This window comes from Hyperolius riggenbachi, chromosome 1 (assembly GCF_040937935.1).
Source record: "Hyperolius riggenbachi isolate aHypRig1 chromosome 1, aHypRig1.pri, whole genome shotgun sequence".
NCBI classification, from domain to species: Eukaryota; Metazoa; Chordata; class Amphibia; order Anura; family Hyperoliidae; genus Hyperolius; species Hyperolius riggenbachi.
This window is the reverse complement of record NC_090646.1, coordinates 156,266,014-156,292,609: the sequence shown is the minus strand read 5'-3', so window position 1 is coordinate 156,292,609 and position 26,596 is coordinate 156,266,014. Positions and strand designations below refer to the sequence as shown.

General features: G+C 42.8%; 1 protein-coding gene across 5 annotated transcripts in view; it reads left to right on the top strand.

The window, feature by feature from the left end:
* WDR17 (WD repeat domain 17) overlaps positions 1-26,596 on the top strand; it is a 168,256-nt gene that overhangs the window by 91,315 nt on the left and 50,345 nt on the right. For all 5 annotated transcript variants that reach the window (XM_068278776.1, XM_068278774.1, XM_068278775.1 and 2 more), the window contains exons 12-16: positions 6,198-6,362; positions 8,194-8,396; positions 11,743-11,892; positions 13,764-13,894; positions 16,797-16,922. In XM_068278776.1, coding sequence (XP_068134877.1) covers positions 6,198-6,362; positions 8,194-8,396; positions 11,743-11,892; positions 13,764-13,894; positions 16,797-16,922 — 775 coding nt within the window. The remainder of the gene's footprint in view (positions 1-6,197; positions 6,363-8,193; positions 8,397-11,742; positions 11,893-13,763; positions 13,895-16,796; positions 16,923-26,596) is intronic.

Below are 26,596 nucleotides of genomic sequence, written 5' to 3'. Positions count from 1 at the left end.
GCTTCCTGATCCATGCAGTGTTCCAGCACAGTGTCCCATTGTACATATCTGACAAGAGCTTGTCAGATATGATCAGATGGTCGCACTCCCACCGTGTAAAGTTAATTGGCTTCCCCCTAACTGACCCAAGACTACAACAGGCATACGACTATGCTAGGGATTAGATTGTGAGCCCCTCTGAGGGACAGTTAGTGACAAGACTCTCTCTCTCTCTCTCTCTCTCTCTCTCTCTCTCTCTCTCTCTCTCTCTCTCTCTATACATATATATATATATATATATATATACATATACAGTATATGTACTCTGTATGGCACTGCCTAAGATATTGGGGCTATAGAATTAATAATTATAATAATAATAAAAAGTTTAAGTAATTCAAGACACTTCAAATCCCGTGTTTATCGATCAATAACCATAAAATAAAGTCATGAAAGATCGATCACTTCATATTTCACTCACATCACTCTGCACTACGGCTGCTTGCAGCAGTTTGAAAAAAACAAATGTGGGCTGTTTATAACCAAGCCATGTGTCATTATTAGAAAATTTAAGATGAGCTTACGTTTGCTGCCAGCTCATCATTGGCTGTTCTGGTTCACATGACACTGGAAACATCATGCAACTTAGAAAGAGTGGAAAGACATTTGTGATTGAAAGCTCCTCAGTGGCCCTACTTACATGTAAAGCACTCTCCATCTTGTGGAAGAATGCAATATTGCACTAGCAACATACCTCATCACATTTATACCGTAAATAGGATGGTTTACATTTTTTTTTACAATCAAGAATATAAACTGATGGCTAGCATTTTGAAGGGTAATTCATAACTAGATTCCTAAATACTTATGGCCTCTCCAGCTTCCACATCTACTTACTTTCTGCATTTGTGGCACAGGAAGTAGAACTATAAAAAAAGAGTGGGGTAGAGGTGCCCTCAATGTATGGGTGTCAAAACTTTCAAACATTCACCATTATGTTGGAGATGCACAAAAGACCAAAGCACTCTAACTCACATTCTATGGGAATGTCCCTCTATATCCCAATATTGGGCCTTTGTCCAGCTCGTGTTAATTAATACCAATCAAACCCTGATCCCTTTAACACCTAGGGCCATATCCTATTCTAGGTGATAAGTAGCTTGCAGATGCAAGCTACTTATCACCTTGCCATGGCATGAGGATTACCGGCAAATCCTATTGCCCATTTCCTTTGTGTGATGGCCAATTGTCAGGGAGCATTACTCAGGCGAAGCCTGAGCGATGCACCCTTTTACTGGGCAATGGGGAGCGAGGTTTATGCTGTGGTGCTGTCCCTCAGCACCACGGCCTCACTCCCCACACACGTGCAAATACGCCAAACATCACCGGCATCTTCCGCTGCAGCATCTGGGGGTCTCCTTTAATAAGGTATGGTCGCCGCACATCTTGGAAGCTCCAAATGTAGCTCTGCCGGGCACCCCTGTAAATATACATACCGCCGCTAATCTTCCGACGCCTCTCGCCGCAAGTTCCATTGCGTAATTACAGTGTATCTGTCACTCAAAATAGAACATAGAACTAGGCTCTTTAAAGCAGCACCACACAAATGTTATTGTTTAAAAGTATAACAATTTTATTAACAATCATCAAATATCACTATATGAAAATAATAAAAACAATTAAAACAGTCATACCACCAGCAATATACAGTAAAATGCTTAATGAGTGATAATCAATCTCATGTGCGCCCAAATCAATCAAGTATATGCATAAATATGAAAGGTAAGTAAACCCTAGGGTGCTCAATCAGAGCAACCTCTAGTGATTGAACCCGGGTTCAGTATATCCCCCAAAGAATAATAGTGATTAGGGTACCATAGTGACATGAGTCATACAATATGTGATAGTAAACATAGTGTCATCAATATGATGCAGAAAAACAAACAAAACAAAACAAAAACGATCCTTAGATACAATATGATCAATATTGAAACCTGTCTCCACAGTGCAAACAAGAAAAAAGGTGAGGCTGTAACATACAAGGCTGAGGACATGTGACCATGATACTGTGTACAGCCTGTGGCAAAACACATTGAAGAGGGGCAATATACTTAACCGGATGGCACAGTTGGCTGGCGGTAGTAGAGGAGGGAGGTCCCGGGCGTCCAAGCCGCTTTATCAAGAGCAGGGGATCTCCTGTGATCTGTCCAGTGTATCTGTCACTGTAATTACTGCGCAATAGAAGCCCGGGCAAAGCATCTTCTTTGAATCTGAAGCCAGGGCTCCCCATTGGTCTGCTGTCTGAGCCATTTTATTGGCGTTGGGTGATTAGCGGCAGTATGTATATTTACAGGGAGGTCCGGCAGAGCTACTTTGGGGTCTTCCAAGATGTGCAGCTACCCGACGGGGAGCTCTGGGGGTCTCCTTATTAAAGAGACCCCTAGATGCTGTGGTGACGATGTGCGTTAGCTGGTTTAGACCTGCTCTTTGCAGGTCTAAGCTAATGCTCATATCGGAGACATGAAAAGGGTAATTGGATACCGTGTAAAGAACTTGCTGGGTAATTTTATTGCCCAAGCGAGTTCCTTTTTGCCTGGGGGTGGGGTCTTAAGTTTAATAGGATTAGGCAAACTAAATTAAGAACTCGCCAGCGCTTACTAGCGCTGCCGAGTTCAGCAATAGGATATGGCCCCTAGTCTAGCAATTTTACACCTAGGTATTAGAGATACCAGGAGAATCTCTGGTTCAGAACTTCTCATATCTTATGTGCAGCGAGACAGCTATTGTTATCTTATTGGGGATCTACAGAAGATCCTCCCACATCTGAACTGATTTATACAGTTAATTACAATATACAATATGAAGACCTGATAAAGAATAAGTACAGATATCAAAAATAGCTCAATAATGTATACTATATTGTTAACAGGGGAACCATGGACTCACTGATACACAAAAGGCCTAAGCCTTAGGGCGCGTTTCCACTTGAGCGGAAACCGCCGCGAATCCGCAGAGTTTCCTCGCAGGCGAATAGTGCGGGGAAACTCTGCCATAGGGTGCAATGGTAATGCCGGCCGAATCACTACCGCTAGCGATTCGGTCGGCTTTTCCATCCAAATCAGCGCGGAAGGCTGCGGATCCCATAGCCGTGCACGGCACGGCTGATGGGATTCGTCTGCTCTCCCCGCAGACCCAGAAGAGCCGGCTCGCATCTCGCTCAAGTGGAATCGCGCCCTCAGTCTAAGACCCATATATACAGTATATATATATATATATATATATATATATATATTTATATTGAATTTACAATATACATTACTATTTCAATGTTATTGGTGATTGGGCAGCACGGTGGCGTAGTGGTTAGCTCTCTCGCCTTGCAGCGCTGGGTCCCTGGTTCGAATCCCAGCCAGGGCACTATCTGCAAAGAGTTTGTATGTTCTCTCCGTGTCTGCGTGGGTTTCCTCCGGGCACTCCGGTTTCCTCTCACATTCCAAAAACATACAGATAAGTTAATTGGCTCCCCCTAAAAATTGGCCCTAGACTACAGTACTTACACTACATACTATAGACATATGGCAATGGTAGGGATTAGATTGTGAGCTCCTTTGAGGGACAGTTAGTGACAAGAGAATATATATATATATATATATATATATATATATATATACACACTGTACAGCGCTGCGTAATATGTCGGCGCTATATAAATACTTAATAATAATAATAAAATAATAATTTAACAGTTTTGTTAAATGTTCAAGGTTACTCGGTTTACAACCATACTATTACAAATTTGACAAGTATACCTTGTGCTGCAACTTTACTAATAATATCAGACTGCCATTGCCAAATAATTACCATGATCTGCCCACGTAGATCTTCAAGAGGATCAAGAGACTTACAACCTTCTCTATAAGATCCCTAGATTATTTGATCCCATCCGCACAAACTCCCTCCTTGACTTATTAGCAGAAGCACCTTCCCTTACTGGGAACAGTGCACATATTAATAGATGATTGGATTCCATTCATTACTCATTCTTCTAGGTAGATAGATGGCTTTGCCTCTAGAAGAAGGTAACATTCCTTATATGATTCTGCATTACCCCCTATTTTCCAGTCATATCTTTCTCCTCATTTAGCGGATTTATTTGGGGACTGATATAGCAAAATTGCAACCAAAGATGGAACAAGCCTTATACGCTCATCGTAATATAACTAATTTGTCTGATTGTACCCCACTATCCACAAGTTTGTATTGCATTGTATTTTTTCAATAAAACTTAAAAAAAAAAAAGGGTAAAACATGATGTGTAAACGAGAGTTAATCACTTACTGGTACAAACACCAGTTCAATTTGAAAAATATTTATTCAAAAATTTGACAATGTGTTTCACAGGTCATTGTCCTTCCTCAGGTCAATACAAGAGAGGCAAGTGATTACCTCTCGTTTATACATTATGTTTTAAAGTTTTAACACCCATATATTTTGGGCGACTCCACCCCACCCTTCTATTAGTCAGACTCCTTTACAACTTTTTGTATTGAACTACCTGGATCTGGGATGGTGAATTCCTAATGATACTTTACCATTGGGCTCCTGGACTCTCTCTATTTCTCATTTAGGTGCTCTTGGTCTCTACAAGAACCACCAAAACCCTTCTATAGAACTATGGAAACTACTGTTTTTTTGTGTTTGTTTTTATAAGGATAGATGATTGTTTTTACTGTGATTTGGTAGTAGTCATATGCCCTGTGGATTTATGTAAAGTGTCATTTTTGAGGCCACGTTACACCCACATAGACTGTAGAGCCTTATTTGATTACTCTTGGGAATTGTACAGCTGGCCATTGATCTCTGAACAAAGTATAAGCTGTGAGAGATTTGACCATCATCACAGCCCCACCGGGACCTTATGTGTTATTTCTTCCCTTGTTGTTTGGAAGACTCTTTAATGAAGGACACATGAGATAATGTGATGAAACAATAATAGCAACCAGTCTAGAATATTCCCAACATGTAACAACAAGCAATTACAACACTTGTAAGCTCCCCTTTTCACTCAGGAGATCGCACATACACTGTCACCTTGCCATAAGTGCTGCTGCAATTGATTTACCATTTCTTTGTAGACACCCTGTCTGAATAACCTAAGCTCACAGGGATGAAAAATAAAGGAGTATAATATAAGGTTTCCGTGTGTGTACGGCCCAGTGTAGAAACAGGGTTAAGAGCAAAGAAAACACCAGGCTATGACACCGTGCTATAAAACAGAGTAGTGCAATGCACACTTGCAAGACAAGTGTAAAAAGGCCCGTAAAGTGCTGTGAATAATGGCAGCACTATATAAATACATAGTAATAAATAATAACAATCTGTACACAATTTCTCCTTCAAAAAAAGTAAACCTTGATATTTTGATCAGACTGTATGACCTGAAGCACAGGGTGTACTGTCTGTGTACTGTTTTAGTCTGTGTACATGGGACCACTGCTGGTTGGATTTCATTATTCCACTGTCCAGAATGCAATGGAGGGCACAAACTGAATCTCTCTGAGAATATTGCAGCCTATAGCAATGACAGTCTGTGGTGCAGGCAGTAGCCAGTGCCTGGGCTCCTGACCAGATCTTTTAAAAGTTATTTATTTGACATTAGTATGTCAAGGAGCTTCTACTCAGACATAAACAAGCCCTACAGCAGAGTGCGTAAACAGACAATAAGCTCTAAAGCTGAGTGCATAAACAGACAACAAGCTACACAGCAGAGTGCATAGACAGACAATAAGCTCTACAGCAGAGTGTAAAAACAGACAACAAGCTCTACAGCAGAGTGCATAGACAGACAATAAGCTCTACAGCAGAGTGCAAAAACAGACAAGCTCTACAGCAGAGTGCAGAGACAGACAACATGCTCTACAGCAGAGTGCAAAAACAGACAACAAGCTCTACAGCAGAGTGCATAGACAGACAACAAGCTCTACAGAAGAGTGCATAAACAGACTACAAGCTCTACAGCAGATTGCATAAACAGACAACAAGCTCTACAACAGAGTGCATAAAGAGACCTAAGAAAACACTTTTGCCTGATGGTTGAAAATGTAGAATACCGGTAAGTCCTAAACTTAAGCCTTTCCATGAAGCATACTAACTAGATTGGATATGCTGTGCTATCTGTCCTTGTTATATTGTTCTTGTCTGTTTTTTCTGTTGTGCAGAGATATGATTGCAACTGGATGTGAAGACAAGAATGTGAGAGTGTATTATTTAGCTACCAGTTCTGATCAACCTCTGAAAGTCTTCACTGGCCATACAGCGAAGGTGTTCCATGTTCGATGGTCTCCTCTCAGAGAAGGAATTCTCTGCAGTGGCTCAGATGATGGGTAGGTAACTCATGGATGAGACTGGTTTATGTTGCGTTACCTGACTAAGCATAGGCACCATACTTACAACAGCTTTCATTCTCTCCAACTCTCTTATACTCATTTTGTTTAGCAAATTTGTAACTATAGAAGGAACATCCCCTGTAACTGTGGAGGGAAGGGGGGGGGGTGATAAGAACTGTGGGGGCCCCCAAAATACTTACCAACCCTCTGATACAGTGGTCCATCCTCCATGCTTGTTATAGGCGTGGGATCATAATGGCCGCACTTGTCATATGACCCATGATAGATTAGCCCCCAAGGTTGTAAGGGTCAGATAGGTAAGATGGGGAAAGGGGTGTAAATGTGGGGGTCCCCAACAAACATTTGCTGTGGGGGCCCATGATTTTTAGTTAGTTCTGTCTCTGGTGACATTGGTTACTAGAAGTAATGCAGGGAATGAAAAGGGTAATTGAAGTACTTAAAGACCAAGCTGCTCTCCACCTAGCTAACTGCATGAGAGATCATGTACGTGAGATGATGTCATGCAGATGTCTGATCCTGCTAGATCCAACCAAATACAGAATTTTAGTACACACCTTGTTCATCATTTGATCCAGGGTCTACCATTGTTAAAAACAATTTGCATTATTACCATAAAGCAAAATTTTGTAAACCTATAAATCTTTTAAAGGTGGCCACTAATGGTCCAATTTCCTGAATGATTGACCGGCCAATATGTTAAATGCAATAGGTCCACTAAAGGATCCAAATGATGGATCACTTCCCGTTAGTGAACCCAATCAATCGATTCCGTCCGATCACATTTATCAGATTGGCCAGTTGATTGTTCAAAAAATTGGACCAATAAGGTCCACCCAACCTTTAGTTTTCCTCGTGGCAATTTGAGTGTTGAAGTAAGATCGCTATTAGATATCGGGTAAATGCTTTCAGTAATCTACTATGCCATAGAAAATAAAAGGGAAGACAAACTTTGAGGTACAACTGGGATTTGAAAGCATTGTAGGCTGTCAACTTAAACCCATTCTGAAAATGCTAGTTTCAAGGCTGCAATGCTGATCCTCTGGCTACAGTCTTTGCTGTATTACTCCCCTGGAACAAGTACACAGGTCGGAAAGCTCAGAGCATCTAATCTGTTGCAAGTGAGTGATTTTGTAAGCCACAGAATCAGCAGGTCAGCCGACACTTGAAGGAATACTGAGGTGAAAAAAAACTGATTAGATAAAACATCCTCCTTCTCCACTAAATGACCATTTTTTAGATATCCCTGTCAGATTTTCAATATTGAATAATTATTTCATCTATAGGTTGAAAAAAAATAGATTATATATATATATATATATATATATATATATATATATATATATAATATTCACCCTCTGGGATTTTATGATTCATCATAGTTATTAATACGCACAACAGTTCTGGAGTGGCACACCTTGCCCGTGTGTTGGGTGCTAGACCTGGGTGCCAAGCCACAACACCCGCCAGTCAAAGTAGTAGCAATGAAGTCCGGTCAGCACACTTGTAGTCACAATGCAGTGTTCCGTTTTATTGCATGAGTCAACACAAGGTTGTTTGACAATTGTTTCTGGGCCACAAGGGGTCCCCTTCTTCAGAAAAGTGCAGACATACAAACATTTGCAGGCAAAAAAACATACAAAATACATTTTTTTAAATTTTTTTTTTTTAGGTTTACTTTTATTATTTTCTTGCAATTAAGTGTTGAAAAAAGTTGTGAAAGTGCAGAAATTCCTGTTGTTCCATTTTGATGGACTTGTTTATCTGAGGCGTTGTGTTTGTGTTAAAGAGCTGTTTTTATGGGTTTCAGCACTGTGAGGATTTGGGACTACACACAGGATGCGTGTATAAATGTCCTAAGTGGTCATACGGCTCCAGTCCGCGGACTCATGTGGAACACGGAGATCCCTTATCTTCTCATATCCGGCAGTTGGGACTACACCATTCGTGTGTGGGACACTAGGGATGGGACATGTCTGGACACTGTATACGACCATGGAGCAGATGTATATGGTATGGTGATGCATATGCTGTGTGGATTTTATTGCAGCTTAATGTACGCATTTCCAGGGTTATTTTCTATAGAGGAGCAGTAAGGTTTCACTGCTTCACATCAAACATTTAATCAGATGCACAGAAATGGGGAAAAAAAATCTCTCTGGACTTGATCACATGACTGGTGACTTTTTCTAATACTGATAGTCCATCTGTTCCGGTTACCTGGTGCTGGTATTTTCTGGCTTAAAGAGACTCTAAAGTCTCTCAAAACACAGGTTTTTCTTTTAAAAAACTCTTTAACATCAATGCCCTAACTGAAACGCTGCATCCCCGCAGCTGAACACTAACTAAATCACCCCAAACTGTCGGGCAAAAATCCACGACTTTCTTGGTCGGAGGGGCAGAGCTTTGGGCTGTAGCTCTGCCTCCATGCATGTCAATCCATGCGTATCTCCACCTCTTCCCCGCCCCTCTTAGTGAAAGAAGACTGAGAGGGGCGGGGGGGAGGCGGTGATCTGCGCAGATGGACCTGTGTAGAGGCAGAGCTACAGCCCAAAGCTCTGCCTCTTCACGGAATGCTCCCCGCAATGTGCCCTCGGGGAGTTTGGGGTGATTAGTTAGTGTTCAGCCATGGAGAAGCAGCATTTCAGTTAGGGCATTGATATTAAAGACGATTTTAAAAGAAAAACAGGTATTTTGGGAGAGTTCAATGTCTCTTTAAGGCATCAACATTACATGCTGAACACTGATAATCTAAAAACTGCCGCACCTGACCTACTCTGATCCTAATCCCTATGACCTACCCTAATATTAACCATGTTCCCTGCCCCATTGCAAAGCTACAACCTTCATATCAGAGAGCAATATAAAAGCTTGGCAGATAAGCTTTTTGTCCCTAGGCTTGTGCAAAGGACTAGGGGACATGATCTGCAAATGGAGAATTTTTTTTTAAGCTATTTATTTAGGAAAGGGTTATTTACAGTAAGCGTGATTAAAATGTGGAATGTATTACCACAGGAAGTAGTTATGGCAAATTCTGCATCTGCGTTTAAAGAGAGTCTGAAGCCTAATAAAATAATTATTTTTATCTGCTACATATGTAAAGCAATTTTACCAGTGCTGAAACGCAGCACTCCCGTGGTAAAACAAGGGCTTTATACCCCCAAATCCCGGTGCAAACTTCCAAACCTTTCAAAGTCATAGATTTTGCTGCCCGGGGAGGCAGAGCTTAGCACTGTAGCTCTGCCTCTACTGAAGTCAATCTGCACGCGGATCTCCGCCTCTCCCCGCCCCTCTCAGTGAAAGAAGACTGAGAGGGGCAGCGATCGGCAGGGATTGACTTCAGAAGAGGCAGAGCTACAGCTCTAAGCTCTGCTTCTATCAGGAAGCAATCCCCGATTCTTGGCCCAGGAATTTGGGGGTATAAAGCCCTCGTTTTGCAGCGGGAGTGCGGCGTTTCAGCACAGGTAATATTGCTTTACATATGTAGCAGATAAAAATAATTATTTTATCAGGCTTCAGACTCTCTTTAAGGGGGGCTTAGATGCTTTCCTTGTGTTGAAAGACATCTATGGTTATAATTACTAGGTATTTCCCGGTGGTGTTGATCCAGGGATTTTATCTGATTGTCATCTAGAGTCGGGCAGGATTTTTTTTACCCTTTGGGGCTAATTGGACCATGTCTTGTAAGGGTATTTCGCCTTCCTCTAGATCAGCTGGGACATGTAAGGGTGCAGGCTTGTGTTGCACCTTATTCTCTGGTTGAACTCAATGGACCTGTGTCTTTTTTTTTCAGCCCAAATAACTATGTAACTCTGTAACACAAAAATACAGTGATACTCCACTACAGCTCTAATAGACCAAAATTGGGCCAAGCCTAACAAAAGGTCTAATAAGTCTAATAATAACATCCCCTAACCTTGCCCTGACCTCTGTAACCCATAAAACAAGCAATACATGTTGGAGGGTCCTGGTTATAATTTCCTAAAAAGACAGGTATTAAAGAGGAAGCATAGTGACAAATAGTAGACTTCGGTAAATTATTTGGGATACCCACATTTACGTTAACTATCTTTGTTTCATCGTCATAAACATTTCTTATAGTATATATTAATGTATATTGGTGTGAGCATTCTGGGAGACCAGAGATCCTTTCTACTTGCTTCAGAACTCTCAGTGAATGAACATGCTGCAGAGATCATTTGCCAGTACTAAAGATGTTGCTGCCTGTGATACATTTCAGAAAATAAATCATGGTGAGGAAAGAGTTTAAAATAGGCAAACAATACTTAATACAGTATATTCTGGCGTATAAGACTACTTTTTAACCCTTGAAAATATTCTGAAAAGTCAGGGGTCATCTTATACGCCGGGTGTCATTGATGCCGGGTGATACGCCCTATCCTGTTACCGCCTCTCAGATCTCGCTGCTGAGGACTGTAGTGAAACGGCGCAGGCGCAAATGTGCGAGATCTGAAAGGCAGAGTAGAAGGTAAGTAGGATACAAGGGTGGGCCAGAAGGGTAAAGAGGCGTGGTTTATGGGCACAGCACAATCTATTCTTCCATACTGCTCTGATAAACAGGGAGACAGGGAGAGCTGACCAATCCGCTTGGAGACAGGTAGAGCTGACCAATCCAACCAGTCAATCGCCTATATACTGTTATATACTGGGTACCACATACAGTGCAACACCAGTATCTGTTCATACTGTACATAGCACCAGTATATGATTTTGTAAAATTTTTATTTGGTGTGCATTGCAAGAGGGGTAGAGTTTGGCATATACCGGTACGGCGAGTACCGGTATATGCCAAACTCTATATTTTAACTGGAAAAGTTGGGGGGTTGTCTTATACGCCGGAATATACGGTAATTAATAAATTATTATTGTGAAAAAAATAAGCAAATGTATTAATTATGTTATTTTGACTACAATTCTTTAAGTAGAGCTGCTTTGCCTCTCCTGTTTTTTTCTTCTCCTTTCTCTTCCACTATTTTGCTTGTTTTCGCTCTTTTTTTTCTCTAGAGTTACCCCAGTTGAATGCCATATTTTTATTTGGGTAGTTAAATACATTATGCTAATAGGCCAGCTGTGACACAGAAAGAACCTCCTGCGTGATCTGAATACATCAACTGTTATTGTTATTGTTTCTGCCAACCTTGTTCTTTAGTTATTACTCATACCTTACAATTATAGATAAACATATAATGAACGTGAACGTCTTGTCTGCAAATCTGCACATCTATAAGTTATATATTTCTGTTGGAAACTGGGTTAATATTTTAGCTGCTAGTTCGCTCTGTGTGTGATTATTACTCTTTTTTGTGCTAAACATAAACATTGACTCATTATTCTACAGGTCTGACGTGCCACCCTAGCCGACCATTCACTATGGCATCTTGTTCCCGAGATTCTACTGTTCGTCTTTGGTCACTAACACCACTGATTTCACCATTGCAAATCAATATCTTGGCAGACCGCCCCTGGGAAGAAATTATAGGCAACACCGGTATGTGGTGCAGATATTTTACATGATTCAGTAAACCTTTCTCCTAAGTGTTCACACAGGAAATGTTTCTCATTTCACCTAGGAAACCGCCACAAAAAAATGCTAACTTCAAATTTAAAGGGTATCTGAAGTTATGTGCCTACCCTCCATGAGTACCTACCATCCACGGGAGCTGTGCTCTGTCCACTCTATGCACCCTCTTTGATTGTATTCCTGATCGGCTGTGCACAGCAGCCATGGCTGGAAGAGCTCTTTATTCAACCAGCAGCGGTGTATTGCTTATATGCATTCAATGTTTTGACTACCCTCAGTGCTATGCTTTTCAGAAGATATCACAAGTAACTGCTTGGACTTGTGACAAAGCAGAGGAAGAAAGAACACCCTTTTAAGTCTTCCCCGACTGAATATAGCAGGGGTTAGAAACCTTTTTGGCTGAGAGAGCCATAAACGCCACATATTTTAAAATGTATTTCCGTGAGAGCCATACAATACGTTTCAAACTGGGACAGTGCGCATGCGCAGCAGAGGGCTCACGTCCCTGTTGCCATGGTGATGTGTATACATACAGTTGATCCTCTGGGCAGCGGAAGTGTCAGACACAACTTCAGTTTCTCTTGGGTTTCAGCAACATTAGCAATTTCCCCCGAGAGCCAGACCGGAGAAATACTGACTAACTAAATAACAGCTTGTACAATTAGCTAACTGACTTGGGGATTGATTCACTTTGTAGGATGAGATCCCCACACTTTGGCCCAATAGGCTGCATGTCAAGTAGCTTATTGGGCCAATAAAAGTGCAGTGATCTCATCCTACAAAGTCACTGGACCTGACAGGATCCAGGGTGGGACAATTGGAGTGGCCATTAGTTTTGGGGGTGTCCAAGTAAGTTAGTAGTGCTTGCTACAGCAGTAGTGTGTCTACTTTAAAAATGTTACTTGCGCTGCCACACTAAGCTGCGCTGCTTGAGCGGTGTAGCTTAGTGAGTCAACCCCTATTGATTTGTCTGTGAGCCAGATGTAGCCATCAAAAGAGCCACATTTGGCTCCCGAGTCATAGGTTCCCTACCCCTGAAATATAGGATAGTGCTTCTGAAGCAATGCTGAGCCAATGTTGCTTAAAAGGTGTCCTTTTCACATAATTTTTAAACAGACCAGCTTGTTTACATATCTCCTGCTTTTAAAAGTATTTTCTTTTTGTTTTTTATTTAAAGTGGAACTAAGCTCAGAACTTCCTCTTTACGCTAAAAGATTGGCCACAGCATGATAACCATTATAGAAAAATAATAATAAAGTGTATTGAAATCCTAAAAAGACCCTGAAGTTTTACTTGGTTTCAAGTATTCATTGCAGAAGGCAATGACACTGGGTTAAGTGTCAGTTTTTACTATATGGAAAGCTGCCTAGGCAGAGCTCTCCTGCAGTTTATTTACAGTTGATGATAAGAACTAATTAAACAGGTTGATCTGCCTAAACAAACACAAAGCAGTGGATATCTTCAGCAACTACAATATATGTGGAAAAATACTTTTCATTGTGTGCTGTGCAAGAGTTTGGTCCACTTTAAGAAAACAACCACTTTTACTTTTCAGTCTTATTTAGATGGATATCACACTATACATAAAATGTATGTGATTAGAAGTTAAACCAAAGCATTCACAAATAAAACCTTAAATCAAACCTGCTAGCTGTAACCAGAACTGGCATCTGATCTGGACAATCTAATTCAATTGGCACTTCCATCAAATTGGCAGATCAGCTACCAGGCAGACAAATCCAATCGGTGATGGTCACTCTGGCGATGTATCTGATTTGTGTAAATTGTTGGCATGACTGTCATAGCCTGTTTTACACATGTTTATTCTTCTCTCCTAGACCGTGCCATGGAACCTGGAGCACCGCCTTTATTGTGTGGTAAAGTGTCTCGTGACATAAAGCAAGAAGTGGACAAACTGACTGGAAATCTTAGAGGAAAGAAACTGAGATGGTTTTCAGAGTGCCTATCTGTAAGCAACAAGAAAATATTACAAGGCAATAGCAATGTTACACATAATACCACATACTGCATGCGCCTTCCAAAACAAACTAACTAAAAGTCCACTTAAAATCAACTTAAAAGTTGTACAGTAAGTATTTCTTTGTATGCAATCCCTCACACAGTACTTGGGATTGTCCCTTGTTGCCTGTACTCTCCAACTGGCATATACCTCAAAGGGAAATAAAACAAAAGTTCATAGTATACACCATATGCCTATAATTGTACCACAAAGCGGGTTATCCATGTGCCTTAATTACTGAACATGTGAGCCTGCCACCAGCAGGAAACATGCTCACCTTGTGTGGTAGCTGAGCTCCTGTCCCACAAACTTAATACGGACTTCCCTGGCAACCTGCTACTTCATCAAATCACTCTTCATTGGGTTCTCATTCCTCATAGGCATAAAACAGAAACAAAACTCATTGCACAGACTATATATAACAGCTGGAGGATGCTGCCAGCAGTTAGTTCCAACACTGGGAATATTGCACCCAAAAGGAGAGTTGACCCTGTGCTTTTGTTAGGAACACCACTGATCTATGTATGTGTACCCTGTACCAACAGGAAATGTGCTCACCTTGTGGCTGTCTGTTGGTCAGGGCAGCTTGGTTCATCTTGCACACTGACTGGCTGACACTCATGTGACAAAGCAGGCTTATAAAGCCAAGTTTTGTCACTAAGGTACAGAGATGCCTTGATCACAAAGGGGTTCAATGGGAATTATAGAACCATTTGATTTTGAGTATTGTACAGATTGCAAAAAAGAAATGTTTATTATGACTGACTTTTAATAGTTTTTACCATATATATTCCACAATGTTATGTATATAGATTTGCAGATTCTTTCTCTAATGGCTGTGACTACATTCGACACAAAGGGTAAAATTTACTTAACTTTGGTAAAATTGCCATGCGCATATTTTACAGTTCTGCAGACTATTAATCCCACATTGTGCAATTAGCGCAACCTGTGTTAAAGAACAAGTGACACCCATGCTAGCCTAGAAATAAAAAACACATAAATAAGTAGATAAATACTACTTCTACTTACATAACAGATGTATTGTGCTATCCACCTAATGATTCCTGTGAATTTTATAAAGGAAAAGCAGAAAATCCTATTCTAGGCAGTGTCCATCTTGCCAAGCTAATGCTGACATCAAATCCTCCCTGACTCTTGTTTCCCACCCACCCCCTTCTCTTGCTCATTGTGTATTCATTATCTGCCCTCCTCCCAGAGTCTTCAGACACTCCCACTGAGGTGTATACTAGCAACTACACTGTCTTATCCTCCAATCTCTGAGTCACCTCAGCCTTGCTTGTAAACACAAGTAATCAGAGGGTGTTTCTGATAAGCAGATAGGGAGGGAAATAAATGGAAGAGGAGGAATATATTAGAGATAACAAGAACTCCCAGCATTCAGCTCTTTGGCACTGTTTGGCACTAGGGCCAGTGCTCCTAAAGTATATGATAACTACAAACCATAATAGCAGAAAAAGTTTTGAATGCAGGATTAGCATCTTTATTACTTAATACACTCAGACCAGTTGCTGTAGAACTTTGATTTTTATGGTGACAATACCGCTTTAACTGGGTAGCACTCGCATTGCTTGGGTAATGTGTGCTACATAAGGCTTGCATATGACAATCTTAATGAAGTTTAGTGAATCTGGCCTCACGGTTGAATTGATAGTAAGTGACACAAAGATTAAACGCCACTTAGACAGCCTATTGTTCATCTTTTCATGGGGGGGGCGGGGGGGGGGGATGTTTGATTCTCTGTTCTTAGGGTTTTCTTTGTTTTCAAAAACATTTTCTGAATGGTCGTTGCTAAGTTTAACTGCCAAAATAGTAAGATACCAGCTAGCCTTCCTACTTGCATGCACATGTTTTGTTAGTTTTAGTGAGCAACTGCTGTTCAGGAAGTGCTTTTACAAACAAAGAAATACCTGAGAATCCCCTGTGAGGAGATGGCCGAGTCCAAAACCTGTTGGTTATGTCAGATTTGAACGGTTTACTTTTTTCACTGTAGTGGTCCTTTAAGTTGAAACACTGTGCCATCTCTGTTCCTTGCACCTCCTCTATACCCCCTGTGCCTCAAGTGTCCCCCTCTGTTTTACCTCTGTGCTCCCGTGCCTTTAGTGTCCCCCCACTGTGTCATTTCTGTCCCCCGTTCCTTCAGTGTCCCCCCACTGTGTTACCTCTCTCCCCCCAGCCTCCAGTGTCCCCCTCTGTCCCTCCACTGTGTCATTTTCTCTGTCCCCCCTGCCTTCAGTGTACCACAGCAAAATGGCATCTTACTGGTTTAAAAAAAAATGTCTTCAAATTTTTTAGAATCCATTTTCTCAAAAAACGTCTTTTTGAAAAATTCCAAATTTTAGGCCATTTATAACAGCGGGTCGTTCGTAAGTCGGGTGTTTGTAAGGGTGGACTTGCGTGTGCTGTTTGTCTTCAGAAGTACTAGTAGACCGGAGTACTTCTGAAGCTTTCTAGGGAGACCCAAAGACTCAGCCAGAGGGAAATTTGAAATTTGAGCAAGGAGCTTGAGAGACCCCGGAAGACTTCTTAGGTGAGTATGTAACTTTATTTTAGGTGGCTACAGGTATCCTTTAAACTACTTTCATTGGGTTGATCACATTCTTCTAAGCAAAGCATCCAGAAATCAGACACAACTGTAACTGGTTACTATACTGTTGAATGTTTTTTTTTTGCCCAGAGTGCATTTGCCACTGGTATGTAATGGCAATGTCACTGCATTTATAAACTGCAGCAGAGAAGCTTTTCTTCCCTACAGCATTTCTTGCACAGATTTCTGCACACAGCTCTCTCCGCTCATGATATACTGTATTCCTCTCTCTGTCTCTTTTAGCCTCCGGGAGGCAGTAAAAATTTATGGGACTTGGTTGCAGTGTTGCAAGGTCAAGATGACAGCCTTCTCCCACAGAACTACTGCAAAGGGATTATGCACATGAAGCATCTTGTTAGATTTAAGACAGTAAGTGCAGTAATAAACCCTCTATGTTTACATTGTTCATTTGCTGTAAACTGATGAATCCATCTTGCCCATAGCAGTAACATAGCACAAGGATATGGAAGCTGTTTGATGTGCAGGTTTCATAGCAGATTAAGTAATTTCACAGTAAACAGATGCAAACATCTGTAAAAGTAACCATACACTGTTGTAACGATTGGTGTCAACATGCAGAGAGAGAATCTGATTATTGGTGATCTGCAGAATCACCAGCAATGCAGATATACACCAGATTATGGATGATCTGCAGAATCACCAATAATCCAGGTATGTCTAACCTCTGGACACCTGAGATATGAGTGTTTTGGTGTAACAGTAGCACTTTGAGTGAGAACCACCAGAGGAGCTGGAGGTTAGAAGAAGAAGGGAATTCACCCCAGACTGTGGGTGAATCCCAATAGGCTAAAGGCTCCCTAGGAGAGGGGCCTAGGCTTGGTTGCAGGATGCCCTGCTGCTAAGATGAACAGACTTGCCCTAACTGGATGTGAGATCCTAGCTCTCTACACCCTAGAGGCAGGCTAAGGTAATACAAGTACACAGTGCTAGTCTTGGGTGTGAGGTCCGTAGTGTCAACACCCTGGAACTAGTCTACAGCATAACATAGCATCGACATAGTATCCTAGGCTTGGGTGTGAGGTCCGTAGTCACAACACCCTGGAACTAGTCTATAGCATAACATAGCATTGACACAGTATCCTAGGCTTGGGTGTGAGGTCCGTAGTCACAACACCCTGGAACTAGTCTATAACATAACATTGCGAGAATAATCTAGCTCAGTGTGAATTCCCAGGTCCTCCTGGTTCTAACACACTGTGGGATCTGACTGAGGTCTGTGTGCCAACACGTTAAGCATTTGCAACGGCAGACAACGTGAGACTGAGGGACGAGTGGTTATATAGTGCCGCGCTGATCAGCGCCGCCCAGTCCCCTCCAGCCAATCCGCATACATCCTGGGATCAGCTGACCAAGGGAGTCAGCTGATCCCTCTCTGCTTCCCATAAAGCTTCTGTCTTTCCGCGCGCGCGCGTGTATTCCTCAGCCTATGTGCACAGGAAGGCTGTACCACATCAGACACATGTCGCCGCGCGTAAACCGCCGGACTGGACGCGGAAGTAGCCGCCACGCCGTCAGAGCACGCGGCGGCTATTCCGAAATCCTTCACAGTACCCCCCCCCCCCCCAGAGGAGTGGACTCCGGACACTTCCCACCAGGCTTCCCAGGATGTAAGTCATGGAACTCTTTCCTCAATTCCTCTGCGTGCATACGGCATTCTGGTACCCAAGCTTTATCCTCCACACCATAACCTTTCCAGTGTACCAAATATTGCACAGAATTTTGCACTAGCCGGGAGTCCAGAATCTTCTCAACCTCATACTCAGGTTCATCGTCAATCAATACAGGGGGGGGGGGGGGGGGAGTGGAATCCACCTGTACTGCCAGCTTGAGCAATGACACGTGGAATGATCTTACACCTCGCATACTGGTAGGAAGATCAACGGCATAAGTGACAGCATTAATCTTTTTGGTGACTGGAAATGGCCCAACAAACCTAGGTCCTAATTTGGGTGACAGTTGTTTTAATGCCAGATGTCGCGTAGACACCCAGACCAATTCTCCTGGTGAAAAGTCCCATTCAGCAGAGCGTCTCTTGTCAGCCTGCTTTTTCTGAGACTTGAAAGCCTTACCCAAATTTGTTTTCACCAGAGCCCAAATTTGTTTTAATGCCACCTGCCAATCCTCTAATGCTGGGAAAGGAGTAGATGCCACTGGCAAAGGAGCAAACTTAGGGGACCTTCCCGACACTACCTGAAAAGGGGAAAACCCGGAGGAAAAACTTTTCAGGTTGTTGTGCGCAAACTCAGCGAAAGGTAAAAACTTTACCCAGTCGGTTTGCGCATCAGCTACATAGCATCTGAGAAACTGTTCCATGGATTGGTTGACCCTCTCGGTCTGGCCATTTGTCTGCGGGTGGTAGCCTGACGAAAATGAAAGATCTATGCCCATAAGATGACAAAATGCCCTCCAGAACTTAGAAACGAATTGGACTCCCCTATCTGACACTACATTCTCCGGAATGCCATGCAGCCGAAAAATGTGCTGGATGAAGAGGTTAGCCAGCTCTTGGGCGGAGGGGAGTCCTTTCAGAGGAATAAAATGGGCCATCTTGCTGAATCTGTCTACTACCACCCAGATGACAGTCATGCCTTTAGATTTGGGGAGTTCACCCACAAAATCCATGGACAGATGAGTCCACGGTTCACTTGGAACCGGCAAAGGCTGCAAAGTTCCACACACAGCACACTCTCTCACAAACTCTTTACAATCTGTGGGCAACGATGGCCACCATTCACACCTGGCAAGGAGATCCTGTGTCCTGGTGGCCCCTGGATGACCAGCATTCTTATGGGAGTGGAACAGCTGTAAGAGCTGTAGACGAAAGGGCAGGGGCACAAACAACACTCCCTCAGGCTTTCCTTCTGGGACATCCTGCTGGTATGAGGCCAGCGTGGCAGCCCAATCCCTCCAGGTTTCTGTGGCTGCCAAAACCACAATCCAAAGGCAGAATAGTCTCGGGTGCCGAGGGCTGTGCCGTCTCGGGCTCGAAACACCTGGACAAGGCATCAGCCTTAACATTTCTACTACCAGGAGTGTACGTAATTACAAAACTGAATCTGGAAAAGAACAGTGACCACCGGGCCTGTCGGGGACTGAGTCTCTTAGCATTCTCTATGTACTCCAAGTTTTTATGATCTGTGTAAATTGTAATAACATGTTCTGCTCCCTCTAACCAAAGGCTAACTTGATGGCCAGGAGTACTCGGTTGCCTATATCGTAGTTTCTCTCCGCTGGGGAAAACCTACGGGAGAAGTAGGCGCATGGATGTAGCTTACCCTGCAAACCGGAACGCTGAGACAGCACAGCCCCCACCCCCACCTCAGAGGCATCAACCTCTATTATGAACGGGAAGGTGACATCGACATGTCTCAGAATAGGAGCAGAACAGAACAGTTTCTTTAGGGTATCAAAAGCCGTAAGAGCTTCCTCGGACCAGTGGTGAGTATCAGCCCCTTTCTTAGTGAGACTGGTGAGGGGCGCAACCAGTGTAGAGTATCCCTTAATAAATCTCCTGTAGTAATTCGCAAAACTCAGGTATCTCTGGAGGGCCTTCAGACCTACAGGCTGTGGCCAGTCCAGTACAGCAGAGAATTTCCCAGGGTCCATAGAGAGGCCCGAGGTAGATATTACATACCCCAAAAACGCAACAGAGGTCACCTCAAAAATGCACTTTTCCAGTTTGGCATACAATTGATTCTGTCTTAGTCTTTCCAACACATACTTGACATGTCTCCGATGTTCGGCAAGAGTGGCTGAAAAGACTAGTATATCATCAAGATATACTAATGCAAATTTACCCAAAATTGCTCTGAAAACTTCGTTAATCAGCTCCTGGAAGACGGCCGGGGCGTTGCACAACCCGAAGGGCATCACTAAGTACTCGTAATGCCCATCGGGTGTATTAAAGGCCGTCTTCCACTCGTCACCGTCCCTGATGCACACCAGGTTGTATGCACCCCTTAAAGAGAGTCTGAAGCGAGAATAAATCTCGCTTCAGACCTCATAGATAACAGGGGCATGTGTGCCCCTGCTAAACCACCGCTATCCCGCGGCTTAACGGGAGTCCCTTCACCCCCAAATCCGCTCCGTAAAGCAGGGGAGCGCTTCCGCATTGGGGCAGGGCTAACCGCCTCAGCCCTGCCCCACGCGCGTCTGTCAGACGCGTATCTCCGCCTCTCCCCCGCCCCTCTCAGTCTTCCTTCACTGAGAGGGGTGGGGGAGAGGCGGCGATGCGCGTCTGATAGACGCGACTGGAGGCAGGGAAGATTTACGACCAAGACTACGACCAAGTCTTGCGGGGGTGGGTTTGGGGGTGAAGGGACCCCCGTTTAGCGGCGCGATAGCGGCGGTTTAGCAGGGGCACACATGCGCCTGCTAAGTATGAGCTCTGAAGCGAGATTTATTCTCGCTTCAGAGTCTCTGTAAGTCCAATTTCGAGAAAATTTTAGCATTGGTGATCTGGGAGAATAAATCGTCAATCAGAGGGAGTGGGTAACGATTTTTCACAGTGATCTTATTTAGACCCCGATAGTCAATGCAGGGACGGAGGCCTCCATCTTTTTTCTTAACAAAAAAGAACCCAGCGCCTGCAGGTGACCGGGAGGGGCGGATAAATCCCTTAGCTAAATTTTCTTTGATGTACTCCTGCATTGCCAACTTTTCTGGCCCGGACACGTTATAAAGGTGACCCCTAGAAGGCATACAACCAGATCTTAAATCAATCGGACAATCAAAGGGACGGTGAGGAGGTAGTCTGTCCGCTGACTTAGGACAAAAGACATCAGTAAAATCTTTATACTGCTCTGGCAATCCCTCCACCTGAATTCTGGTGTTACCCATGGTTACCTTCGCCAAACAATGATGATAGCAGCGGGTAGACCAGCTCGTTAGCTGACCAGAGGCCCAATCAATCTGAGGGGCGTGGAGTCGTAACCATGGCAGACCAAGGATAATGGTGGAAGTTGCCATTCGTAACACAAAAAACTGCAGACTCTCTCTATGTAAAACCCCAATGGTGACCCCCAACTCTGGAGTCTGAGACAGAGGGTATTTACTCTGCAGAGGAGAGTCATCCACCGCAGTAACTAACACCTTATAACTTAACGGGAAAATAGGAATTCCCAATTTTCTAGCAAAATCATAGTCGATAAAATTGGCGGCCGAGCCAGAGTCGAGAAAGGCCTCAGTAGAAACTGTCTGGTCCTCCCATGAAATGGCGCATGGGAGGAGCAAGCGATCGTCTTTGAGAGGTAAATTCTGCACGCCTAGGGTGTTACCTCTGACTACTCCTAGGCGGCAGCGTTTCCCGATTTTTTTGGGACAGTTCTGTGCTTTATGACCCTCCTCTGCACAGTACAAGCAGAGCTGTTTAGCTTTTCTACGACTCTGCTCGACCCGGGACAATTTTGACCGACCAATCTGCATGGGTTCAGGGGGAGGTGACGTAGGTGGAGAGGAAGCATAGGAAACGTATCTCACACTATTCCTGCCCCGACTTTGTCTCTGACACCGTAGGCGATGGTCCACTCTGATTGCTAGGGAAATGGCCTCATCAATAGTTTTTGGCTCAGGATATCCCAACATCAGATTAGACACTGCATCTAATAACGCAAATGAGCCCCATCTAGCTGACACCGCCCACTTCCTGAACTCAGCTGCATAAGTCTCTACCGAATCCTTGCCTTGCCGCAACATCTTGAGCTTCCGATCAGCGGTCGAAGCAAAGTCCGGATCATCGTAAATTATAGCCATAGCTGTGAAAAATTCCTCCACAGAGGTCAGGGCCCCATCCCCTGGTTGAAGACCATATGCCCAGGTCTGGGAATCCCCAGTCAACAGTGTCTTAATAAAGATAATTCTCTGTGCAACAGTACCTGAAGCATTAGGTCTCAACTCAAAGTAAGATAACACTCGACTTTTAAAGTTTTGAAAGTCAGATCTATGACCAGAAAACTTCTCGGGCACAGGCATACGTAAGTCTGTAACAAGAGGGGATCGCACTGCGTTAACAGTCGTCTGAAGGGCTTGTATAGACCCAGACAAGGCATTGATCTGGGTCTGATGACTATCCAGCACGCTGATGCAATTCTCCACCGAGGTGGTGATTGCAAGCAGACGACTGTCAAGTGCGTCCATATTGTTTGGGTCTGCCGTTCTGTAACGATTGGTGTCAACACGCAGAGAGAGAATCTGATTATTGGTGATCTGCAGAATCACCAGCAATGCAGATATACACCAGCTTATGGATGATCTGCAGAATCACCAATAATCCAGGTATGTCTAACCTCTGGACACCTGAGATATGAGTGTTTTGGTGTAACAGTAGCACTTTGAGTGAGAACCACCAGAGGAGCTGGAGGTTAGAAGAAGAAGGGAATTCACCCCAGACTGTGGGTGAATCCCTATAGCATAAAGGCTCCCTAGGAGAGGGGCCTAGGCTTGGTTGCAGGATGCCCTGCTGCTAAGATGAACAGACTTGCCCTAACTGGATGTGAGATCCTAGCTCTCTACACCCTAGAGGCGGGCTAAGGTAATACAAGTACACAGTGCTAGTCTTGGGTGTGAGGTCCGTAGTGTCAACACCCTGGAACTAGTCTACAGCGAGGTATAAAATGCCTCATAGGTTTTCATTGCCTTAGCGTTACCCTGTGGTAAAAAAAAAAAGGGTAATGCAACTCCATAAAATCCTCCCAGTGTGAAAGGAGCCTAAGTTTCCACATAAGGCCCTCCTCCAGTCGCTGTATTAGCCCTTTATTGGTGCTGAAGTGGTAATGATCATCTCTATATGTGCTTTGAATAGTGGTTAACAAAACCACTTAAAGCGGTTTTAAACTCTGACAAAATATTCAATAAAAATGTGTTTTCCTACTTTTTATAACCCATACAATTATCATATTTGCTTTTGTGCACAAGTATTATTATTCATTTAGAAATTATAAGTTCCCAAAGTTCATTTTATTTACTTTGAAAGCTGCTGGTGCATTTATTTCTTAACTGGTGTATGTCTATTGTAAATGCAGCCAGTAATGATTTCTGCAGTGTTTCAGTTCGTGACTCATTAGCAGAAGTTTCTGCACAGTCAGAGAATGTTTACTTAATTGTATCAAGTTAAGAATATAAACACAAGATAAGGTTATCACCATTTCGGATGTGGGTGCCCCTGCAAGAGAAAAAGTCAGTCCTGTGATTTAACCCTTTGAATGCTGTTTTACAAAAAAAAAATGTGTTAGCATATTATATGCTGTAAATAACCTTTTAGAGCAAAGAAGAAATGCTGGGATTCATTCCACTTTAACAAACCGTTCCTTTTCCCATTTACACCTCTCTCACATAGTCCTGGTCACTATTATGTCATTATTATACATACAGGACTGCACAGGGGGACCCAGTGTAAATATTGCACTAGGGCCCATGGCTGTGCAGCTATGCCACTGTTGATGCTCACTTTGCCTGTTTTTGTGCATCCTGCATAAAGTAGCTCTGTTGCATCAGTGCAGGAATCTCCAGAGATTCTCCACAGCATGGTATAAAAGCATGACAGCAGGATGATCTCAGCTGACTGTCTGCAGCCCTCACAGTGTGGGCTTTAGCTTGTGAATCACAAATATCTCATCCAGCACTCAGAGATCTGCCAGACTGGGCACAATGCCAGGATGTGACTCCTAGCACATTGGTTCCATGCTAGGCACAAGTAATGGGAAGCACACAGATTGTTTTTATACTTTTTTATGCATATTAATAAAGATGTAAATTAAGTTCATTAAGCATCCTGGTAATTTGTTAAAATCCTTGCAACTCTGTTTTTAAAAAGATAAAGATGCATTTTTATAATGACAGGGCTGAAGGTGTGAAAATAATGTGATGAGAAGATGACCCAAATACTCATATGTGTCACTTGAGCTATGTAGGATAGTGGATCCTTGGGGGTCAGAGTTACGTCATATGATGTTTACATCACATGATGTAACGCAGTGTTCCCCAGCCCTGTCCTCAAGGCCCACCAACAGTGCATGTTTTGTGGAAATCCAGAGGTAGCTAATCAGCTCTGCTGAGACATTAACTACTTTAGCCTCCCGGACGTGCTGGCTACGTCCGGGAGGCTATGAGCGCTCCCGCGGCCAATCGTGCACGCGCATTCCCGGCCTGCGGTTCGCTAGCCGGGCAATCAGTGAATCGGGCTATGGTGCCCGATCACTGATTGCTCTCCCCCTGCGAAAAAGCGTCAGCCTCTCACGGAGGCTGAGCTTTTTCTGCTTCCTATGTCCCCCTGCGTCTCTCAAAGCGTACGTGTTACGCTTAGAGTGACGTCACAGTTAAAAAATCTTGGCTGCCATCTTGTGGCTAAAAAGTAACACTACAACAGAATATATAAAAAAATAAAATATATAATTATAAACATTAAAAAAAAATCCTATTTACATCCCACCCTCCCAAAAACACTTATATAAAATGTTTAATACAAAAAAAAAAATTCATTAAAAAAACCACGTAAATATTTACCTAAGGGTCTAAACTTTTTAACCACTCTACCCCCACCCGTACGAATTTCTCCGTCCCTTTTTCCATCCTTTCACCCCTAGGGACAGAGAAATCCGTACTTTCCGCGCTCCCGCCGCTGCCCGCGCTCCTGCTCGCTCTAGCGCGCACTCCCGCTCGTAAACACGCTGCCGGCCGCTCGCCCGGAGATCAATGAACGGGAAAATCCATTCCCGTTCGTTGATCTAAGCCCCGCAATGATCCGCTGCTTCTCCGATTTCCCAGCCTCCTAGTACTTCCTCCAAGCGTCCAGAAGGACGCTTGCAGGTTGCATTAAACAAAAAGTTACTGTTGCCATCTTGTGGCCAAATAGTAAAACTACACCCTAAAGCATTTTTCACATACAAATACATTACTTATACACAAAAAATTAACTCATTACCTCCCACTCTCCCCATTTTAATTTTTTTTTGTAATTAAAAAAAAATAAAAAAATTTACAATTAAAAAAAATACATAAATAGTTACCTTAGGGACTGAACTTTTTAAATATTTATGTCAGGAGGGTACAACACTGTTACTTTATAAACTATGGGCTTGTAATTAGAGATGGACGCAAAACTGAAAAAAATGCTCCTTTATTTCCAAATAAAATATTGGCGCCAAACATTGTAATAGGGACATAATTTAAACGGTTTTATAACCGGGACAAATGGGCAAATACATTTCATGGGTTTTAATTACAGTAGCATGCATTATTTAAAAACTATAATGGCCGAAAACTGAAAAATAATGAATTTTTTCCCACATTTTTCCTATTTTCCCATTAAAACATATTTAGAATAAAATAATTCTTGGCATATTGTCCCACCTAAATAAAGCCTAATTGGTGGCGGAAAAAACAAGATATAGTTCATTTCATTGCGATAAGTAATAATAATGTTATAGACGACTGCATGGAAGGAGCGCTGAAAGGTAAAAATTGCTCTGGTGCTCAAGGGGTAAAACCCCTCAGTGGTGAAGTGGTTAAATATCTATGTAAAGATTCTTTTTTTTTTTTTTTTTTTATTATTATAAGCTTGTAAATAGTGATGGATGCAAAACGGAAAAAATGCACCTTTATTTCCATATAAAATATTGCCGTCATACATTGTGATAGGGACATAATTTAAATGGTGTAATATCCGGGAGAAATGGGCACATACAATATGTGGGTTTTAATTATGGAGGCATGTATTATTTTAACACTATAATGGCTGAAAACTGAGAAATAATGAATTTTTTTCCGTTTTTTTCTTATTCTTCCTGTTAAAATGCATTTACAGTAAAGTGGCTCTTAGCAAAATGTACCCCCAAAGAAAGCCTTATTGGTGGCGGAAAAAACAAGACATAGATCAGTTCATTGTGATAAGTAGTGATAAAGTTATAGGCTAATGAATGGGAGGTGAACATTGCTCGGATGCATAAAGTGAAAACGACTGAGGGTTGATGTGGTTAATTGCCCCACCTGTGCATGTTTGTGGTTTCCTGCAAAACACGTACTGTTGG